The 9,320-nt window shown below is 37.7% G+C and overlaps 1 protein-coding gene across 1 annotated transcript in view; it reads right to left on the bottom strand.

Annotated features, from left to right (window-relative positions):
* LOC306697825 (chromaffin granule amine transporter-like) overlaps positions 1-6,340 on the bottom strand; it is a gene marked incomplete at its 3' end in the record, with an annotated part of 10,084 nt that extends 3,744 nt beyond the window's left edge. The window contains exons 1-7 of the mRNA XM_079161890.1: positions 6,208-6,340; positions 2,368-2,630; positions 2,124-2,248; positions 1,653-1,711; positions 1,368-1,451; positions 1,089-1,181; positions 206-295 (exon numbers count right to left, since the gene is read on the bottom strand). Of these exons, the coding sequence (XP_079018016.1) occupies positions 206-295; positions 1,089-1,181; positions 1,368-1,451; positions 1,653-1,711; positions 2,124-2,248; positions 2,368-2,630; positions 6,208-6,304 (811 nt within the window). The 5' untranslated portion in view covers positions 6,305-6,340. The remainder of the gene's footprint in view (positions 1-205; positions 296-1,088; positions 1,182-1,367; positions 1,452-1,652; positions 1,712-2,123; positions 2,249-2,367; positions 2,631-6,207) is intronic.
* Between the last annotated feature and the right edge of the window lie 2,980 nt (positions 6,341-9,320).

Raw genomic sequence — 9,320 nt, 5'->3', positions numbered from 1 at the left:
TATTTTCTTATAACAATAATAAGGCCTCTGTCATCAATAACATGATTAATAGTTCATCAGAGTTGATGATTTACTGTAGAATATAAATATATATATTTACTGCTTCTGTTTAATAAAGATAAAACAATCATTATTCAACAACTACATCTCCCATGAGTCTTAGCGGGCGTTCAGAACGCGAGCATGTTATTTTTTAATTTCTTACCTCCATCGAACAGAGCCAGCAGAGCGAGGATGAGGAACGGAGCTCTCTTCCCCACAAACTCGTACATCACGCTGCCGAACGGAGCGCCGACTGAAACACAACACACGTGTTCGATTCCCGGATTCTTTAAATGTACAAAAACATTTTCATTACTCCGTCTCCACCACAAACTGTTTAACTTCGGCCCCCAAAGTTAAACAATACTGACTGAAAATGTAATTAAACAGGGACTTCGGTCTACTGCAGTACAAGTAATAATACCACAGTGTAGAACTACTTTGTTACAAGTAAATGTCCTGCTTTTAAAATGTTGCTTAATATAAAGTAAAACAAGTAAAAGAATGTACCAGTAAAAAGTACAATATGTATTTCTGAGAAGTAGTACAGTAAAAAGTACAATATGTATTTCTGAGAAGTAGTACAGTAAAAAGTACAATATTTACCTCTGAGAAGTAGTATAGAAGTCGAAAGTAGAAATATAAATACTCAAGTAAAAGTACCTAAACATTGTATTTTATTACGGTACTTTTCCACCACTGTCACTGTGTTATGAAAGCACAAACATGTGTGTGTGTGTTCTTGTTTGTTACATAGTGGGGTCCACACGTTTTTTGACCACAGACTGAGGACATTTTTGGAACGTGAGGACATTTTGTTCTGTCCTCACGTCTTCAAAAGCCTGTTTGGAGGGTTCAGACTTGGTTTATGGTTCCCGATAGATCCAAGTTTAGGCTAGGGTTAGGGTAAGGGTCGGGGTCCGCCCTTTCAGGTGTGATGCTGAAGGGTTGAGTGAGGGGCTCGAGAAGCCTTTATGTTATCAGGGTCCTCACAAAGACAGAAGTATAGGGATGTGTGTGTGTGTGTGTGTGTGTGTGTGTCTCACTCAGGACTCCCATAGCCAGTCCTCCCAGTGCGATGCCCATGGCGATGCCTCGCTCCTCGTCATCTGTGTACACACTGGCCAACATACCCAGCCCTACACGCACACACACACACACACGCACACGCACACGCACACACGCACACACACGCACACACGCACACACGCACACACGCACACGCACACACACGCACACACACACACACACACACACACAGTTAGTTTTAGGGTAAATTATTTCTGTGTTCTGGACGTTTGATGTTTCAGAGTTGAAGCGCCGACCTGCCACCGACGAGAAGGACGATCCGATCCCCTGAAGAGAGCGAGCGAAGAACAGCAGAGCGTACGTCCCTGAGAATGCAAACACTCACACACACACACACACACACACACACACACACACTTAGGCATCTCTTTATGGAACACACACTGTCATCACTGTCTGTCTGTGTGTGTGTGTGTGTGTGTGTGTGTGTGTGTGTGTGTGTGTGTCTGTGTGCATGTGCGTCTGTGTGTGTGTGTGTGTGTGTGTGTGTGTGCGTGTGTGTGTGTGTGTGTGTGTCTTACTGATGGTTGACACAAACATGATGATAAAACCAGCGAACATGGGGATGTGATACCCGACCCTGCAGAGACAGAGAGACAGAATAATGTAACAATGATCATTATATAATTTAATTATGTCATGTATGTTAAAACATCAGTCACACTGGACATACTTTTAACACTTGACTTGTACTTGTACTGAAGTATTTTATAATGGTGTATTGGTACTTTTACTAACTGAATACTTCTTTCACCACTTATTGTAGAAACAAGATGTTGTTTAATCAGGAACATGAAGTTTTAAACAGTCTTAAAGGGACAGTCACCAGTACACGAGTCACTGGTCTACTGCTGCTTCCGTCGGTTAGTTAGTGTTGTTGTGTGACTTTAATGAATCTTAATTAACTGATACTGATTCTTTTAGGTGTCAAGCTGTTTTCTCCAAGTCAGACAGGAAGTCACAGGTGTTTTTGAAATCAGCCAATCAGCTACCTGTTGGTGAGCGGGCCGACGAATGGGTTGATGAGCAGCTGGACCAGAGCTTTGGAGGCAAACAACAAGCCGACGCGAACATTCTCCTCCGCCAGAAACGCACTGTCCTGAAGACAGGAGGCGTCCTGCAGGAGAGAGAGAGGTGTGAACTCACCTGTGAACTCAGGTGTCACTCAGGTGTCACTCAGGTGTCACTCAGGTGTCACTCAGGTGTCACTCAGGTGTCGTGGTAAACATCACCTACCGAAGCGTTGGCAGTCTCGTTGAGCTGCAGGTCTGTCGTGGGCTCGGCGTCGGGGGGGGTCGGTTCGGTCCGGGCGTCGGAGTGCAGGCTGAAGGTGGAGTTGTCGAACAGGGACAACAGAGGAGACGAGCCGGAGCTCCGCGCCGACGGAGTACCCGCGATCGGTGCACTGCGGCTGGGAAGAGGGAGCAGGGAGGGCTGGGCGGTCTGGGGCTCCGGACTGGGATGCTCCATGGCGTAGAGGAAGGTCGGGATGATCGGCACTGGAGGACGAAGATGGATTGATTGGTTTAGTAAAGATAAACATTAAACGTTTTGTCTTGTAATAAATGTCTCTGAGAACCTTTTCACGAGCAGAACGATGTAAAAATGAACTCTTTGGATGTAATAAACATGATTTACATGATTTAGTCATGTCTGGTCTTGGGGCTCATTCTTGCAGCTTGTAAATGTAGGAACTGGTGTTTAACTTCTTCCTCACTGACTAACTGGAGTCTTCCTCAGTGCTGACACCACTGGCCAAAAGATATATTACAGCAACACTACTGAATCAAACAGTATTCTTCTTTAGCTGCGTGTCCACTGCAGGAACTAAGAAGTTCACACAGAAACTGTAAAGGAACAAAAGCAGTAAATGCTCTCCAGAGACTTCAGCCTCCAGCAGAGCTACGAGTGAGAGACGTGTGTCGATCACATTTATTAGCCCATAATCTAGTAAACAAGCAAACTTCCTGTTTACAGCGGCACCCACATGTGTACGTGAATAGTCACGTGATAGTCGTTTTCAGGTGTGTTAGTGTGGACGGAAACCAGCGACCCCCATTGACTTGCATCCTCAGGACAATTACCTACAGTTACACACAACCCTTCTCTATTAATACACACGAGATACTCTGACGGAGTTTATTCTAAATATGACGTAGAACATGAGATGCTTTAATGCTTCCACTTTACAGATCAATAATGTTTTAATAATTATCAGCTGATACTTGATACTAGAGGTAAACTTCTCCATTTCAACCTGAATAAATATGAACTCATTATTCTCATGATTTCACTTTCTGTATATTCTGTCCGGTAACATTCTGGGGAATTATTGTGCAATTATGTTGCATCCAAATGAAGCTGATTATTGATTCAGGATTGATTGATTGATTGATTAGGAGGTAAAAATTTATTTAAAGCCGTAAAGAAGCTGTAATGACATTTAAAACCCATCAGAGGAGAAAAGAGCAGAGATTCAGTCTGAGGAGAAACCGAAGGAGACAACTGAGAACCGAGACGCCCGCATTTAAAGTTTAAGGTCAGCAGGTCGTGTGTGTGTGTGTGTGTGTGTGAGTGTGTGTGTGTGTGTGTGTGAGTGTGAGTGTGTGTGTGTGAGGATGTGTGTGTGAGTCTAAATGCTGACGACAGCGTTGACCTCCAGGTTTTTTTACTTGCGTCACATAAAAACAGCAAAAGACTGTTAAACACCACGAGATCATGTGACTCCCTCTTCATCACTGAACCAAATATATTATATTTATAATATATTGTTCATATATTATTAATATATTAATATGATTAATAATAATGTGTTTATATGTTAATGAGGATTAATAATATGTTTATATGTTAATGAGGATTAATAATGTGTTTATATGTTCATGAGGATTAATAATATGTTTATATATTAATGAGGATTAATAATATGTTTATATGTTAATAAGGCTTAATAATGTGTTTATATGTTAATGAGGATTAATAATATGTTTATTTATTAATGAGGATTAATAATATGTTTATATGTTAATGAGGATTAATAATGTGTTATATGTTAATGAGGATTAATAATGTGTTATATGTTAATGAGGATTAATAATGTGTTTATATGTTAATGAGGATTAATAATGTGTTTATATGTTCATGAGGATTAATAATGTCTTATATGTTAATGAGGATTAATAATATGTTTATATGTTAATGAGGATTAATAATATGTTTATATGTTAATGAGGATTAACAATATGCTTATATGTTAATGAGGATTAATAATGTGTTTATATGTTAATGAGGATTAATAATGTGTTTATATGTTCATGATGATTAATAATGTGTTATATGTTAATGAGGATTAATAATATGTTTATTTATTAATGAGGATTAATAATATGTTTATATGTTAATGAGGATTAATAATGTGTTATATGTTAATGAGGATTAATAATGTGTTATATGTTAATGAGGATTAATAATATGTTTATTTATTCATGAGGATTAATAATATGTGTATATGTTAATGAGGATTAATAATGTGTTTATATGTTAATGAGGATTAATAATATGTTTATTTATTAATGAGGATTAATAATATGTTTATATGTTAATGAGGATTAATAATGTGTTATATGTTAATGAGGATTAATAATGTGTTATATGTTAATGAGGATTAATAATGTGTTTATATGTTAATGAGGATTAATAATGTGTTTATATGTTCATGAGGATTAATAATGTCTTATATGTTAATGAGGATTAATAATATGTTTATATGTTAATGAGGATTAATAATATGTTTATATGTTAATGAGGATTAATAATATGCTTATATGTTAATGAGGATTAATGTGTTTGTATGTTAATGAGGATTAATAATGTGTTTATATGTTCATGAGGATTAATAATGTGTTTATATGTTAATGAGGATTAATAATATGTTTATATGTTAATGAGGATTAATAATATGTTTATATGTTCATGAGGATTAATAATGTGTTCATATGTTCATGAGGATTAATAATGTGTTTATATGTTCATGAGGATTAATAATATGTTTATATGTTCATGAGGATTAATAATGTGTTTATATGTTAATGAGGATTAATAATGTGTTTATATGTTCATGAGGATTAATAATGTGTTTATATGTTAATGAGGATTAATAATATGTTTATATGTTCATGAGGATTAATAATGTGTTTATATGTTCATGAGGATTAATAATGTGTTTATATGTTCATGAGGATTAATAATGTGTTTATATGTTAATGAGGATTAATAATATGTTTATATGTTAATGAGGATTAATAATGTGTTTATATGTTAATGAGGATTAATAATATGTTTATATGTTAATGAGGATTAATAATATGTTTATATGTTAATGAGATTTCAACAAAACACTACTGACGAGGGTACAATGGTCTCACATTATCGTCTGACAGGCAGACGACCAACTACGCGTGTCATCCTAACCCAGAGCAGTGTCTGACAGGCAAATGACTAACTTCAAGTGTTAAGGGTACCCAGAACAGTGTCTGACAGGGAGAGGACCAACTACCAGTTGTATCTTTGCCCAGAGCATCGTCTGCCAGGCAGAGGATTAACTACAGGGGTATTTTTGACCCAGATTAGTGTCTGACAGAAAGAGGACCAACTACCAGTGTCATAATGACCCAGAGCAGTGTCTGACAGGCAGGGGACCAACAATTAGATCTTATGACCCAGAGCATCGTCTTACAGGCCAAGGACCAACCCCCAGCATCCCATTGTGCTCATAGGCTGAACTATGAGAGAGATGAAGAGATGACTCGCTGTTGTGCTTATTTTTTGTAAACAGTGTAGCACCAAAGCATAGCAGAATTAACAAGCTAACTAGGGTATGACTGGCTACTAGCATGCTAATTATTTAATTATTTCATACAACACTGGTTTGAGAGGAGAGAGGGAAGGAACTTCAGCGACTAGCTAGCTAACTAGCCCGCTCGTATTTTCTATTTGAACAGAAAGGCGGTCTGTAGTGTTGTTGTTGTTGTTGTTGTTGTTGTTTTTATTGTTTTCATCCAGACAGTTTGTACTCACCGACCACAGTGAGCAGCATGTTGTCGAGCAGCAGAGCGACACAAACCACCACCAGGACGAGTCTGGGGGAACCTCGACTCTGACGGAGCCACGCCATGTCTGCACACACACACACACACACACACACACACACACACACACACACACACACACACACACACACACACACACACACACACACACACATTTATCTTTAAGTCTTTGCTTCTATTGGTTTTGTTGGTTATGAGAGGACGGCGTCTGGGGTCAACATGTTAAACTTCAGTCTTGAGTTATTGATTTATAATGAGTCTGTACATTATATACTTCCTGTATGCAGCTATAATGTTATTGTAGTTAGCATGCTAAGCTAACATTAGAGTACAACAGATGTTGTGTCACAAAGAAGGCTTTTTCTCGTTAGCATGAACATGAGCTGACTGACTTTTCTGTTTTGACTGCTGATTGGTTTAGAGGCTCTTTCCTCCCTCACTAACACAGTTATCTCTCACACACACACACACACACACACACACACACACACACACACACACACACACACACACACCTGCTTTCAACCTCTTATCTCTTTGCATCTCGTTTGTCTCTTGTTTGATGGAGAATTGATGTGAAATGTAATTTTGCGTCTGAGCATCATTCTATAGACACCATACAGTTTAATACACGTCCAGTTAAACCGAACTCCCCAACATACATCAACCAATCTAAATAAAACAATTAAAATATATAAAATACAATTAAAAACAATCACAAATAATAAGCTATTTTTAAAGCCTCTTAATATCTACTGTATAAAGATAAGACTGAAAGTTCACATTAATTAAAAAACAGATCAATAAATATAAAGAAATAAGAAATAAATCAATAAAACAATAACAAATACATAAATATATATATTATAAATAAAGATCAAATAATAATAGATACAATTATTCATTTAAATTTAGAAGATATACTATATATATATATATATATAATTAAAATAAATGTTAACATTTTAGAAAATAAGCTGATATAAAACTCACAATAATTTAAATAATTAAGACATAAAAAAACTACAATCTAAAGAAAAAGTTCCATTAAATCTGAACAAATTAAAACAAACATTAAAGCCAAACGTCATAAAGTGAAAGGAACTTTAAATCCTGACGGAGTGAAATCAGCTCACTGATTTATTTTAAAGCAAATTAAGATAAAAAAATATGAAAAAGATGAAATAAATAAAATAAAAAGATAAAACTCACTTCAGAGGTTTGCGTGACGGACGGGACGAGTGAAGCTGAAGCTCTGGTTCTGGTTCCTTCAGCTGCTGACGGACCGACTATATATCTGACCTGAGGGGGGGGGCAAGGAGACAAGGAGACAAGGAGAGGAGGGAGGACGGAAGGAAGGGGGGAGGAGGTGGATGTTTCCTCTCTTTTATTCTGATAAAAACAGACAATATGGAGACACACACACACACACATCTACACACAGCAACGCAAATGATACACCCTCTGACCTGTGTGTGTGTGTGTGTGTGTGTCAGTAATTGTGAGCATCTGCTGTCCTTTTATTGAAGCCTGGAACAACCTGCAGGCTGCAGAGCTTATCACACACACACATCTGCAGGTCTGTTTACACTGCTGGTCTGTGTGTGTGTGTGTGTGTGTGTGTGTGTGTGTGTGTGTGTGTGTGTGTGAACACATGAAGTCACTTCACCATGTAAAGCTCTATGTGTGATGTATTAAACCAGTGTTACACACAAACATGGTGAGTGTTGTTCTCCAGCAGCTTTTTGTTTCTCGGTCGTCGTGTTTTGAAGCAACGATTTCTCTTCTGAGGACTCGAAGGAGCTTAAGATGGAATTCTGAGTTTATCGGTTGCCTCCACACGGCTCTCAACATGGAGCGCTAACAGCGCTAACAGTGCTAACAGTGTTTACCTGAGGGGGAACCCTAAAGCTTAGTTTATTCTCTGTGAGCGGCTTCATTCTCTGAAACAGCAGAGAACAAAATGAAGAGTGAAGAATCAAGAAGCCAGCGTAGCTCAGAGACTGAAGGTCTCCACAGAGAGGAGGGACGTGATTATCTTTCATGACCTTTAACCCTGGAAAGAAAGAAGTCAAAGTCTTTTATACAGAAACAAAGAATATCCTGTGAACTATTTGATTTAGCTGCTAAATATTTACTCAACAGTAGATTTTTAACTCTGTGTTCGTGTTCCCGTCTCCTGTTTCCATCACTCACAGCAGTTTGTCTCCTGAAACGTCCTGCGGTCATTGAACGCCACATGATGAGTGAAGTACATTTATAACTGTTCTTATTCTGGTTCTCTCATAGAACGTCACAGGACCTTTATAACTGTTCTTATTCTTGTTCTCTCATAGAACGTCACAGTACATTTATAACTGTTCTTATTCTGGTTCTCTCATAGAACGTCACAGTACATTTATAACTGTTCTTATTCTGGTTCCCTCATAGAACGTCACAGGACATTTATAACTGTTCTTATTCTGGTTCCCTCATAGAACGTCACAGGACATTTATAACTGTTCTTATTCTGGTTCTCTCATAGAACGTCACAGGACATTTATAACTGTTCTTATTCTGGTTCTCTCATAGAACGTCACAGGACATTTATAACTGTTCTTATTCTGGTTCTCTCATAGAACGTCACAGGACATTTATAACTGTTCTCATTCTGGTTCTCTCATAGAACGTCACAGGACATTTATAACTGTTCTTATTCTGGTTCTCTCATAGAACGTCACAGGACATTTATAACTGTTCTTATTCTGGTTCTCTCATAGAACGTCACAGTACATTTATAACTGTTTTTATTCTGGTTCTCTCATAGAACGTCACAGGACCTTTATAACTGTTCTTATTCTTGTTCTCTCATAGAACGTCACAGTACATTTATAACTGTTCTTATTCTTGTTCTCTCATAGAACGTCACAGGACATTTATAACTGTTCTTATTCTGGTTCTCTCATAGAACGTCACAGTACATTTATAACTGTTGTTATTCTGGTTCTCTCATAGAACGTCACAGTACATTTATAACTGTTCTTATTCTGGTTCCCTCAAAGAACGTCACAGGACATTTATAACTGTTCTTATTCTGGTTCC

Source organism: Pholis gunnellus (assembly GCF_910591455.1).
Source record: "Pholis gunnellus genome assembly, chromosome: 6".
In the NCBI taxonomy this organism is placed as follows: domain Eukaryota; kingdom Metazoa; phylum Chordata; class Actinopteri; order Perciformes; family Pholidae; genus Pholis; species Pholis gunnellus.
Note: the sequence above shows the minus strand (reverse complement) of the source record. Positions and strands in the feature narration are given on the sequence as shown.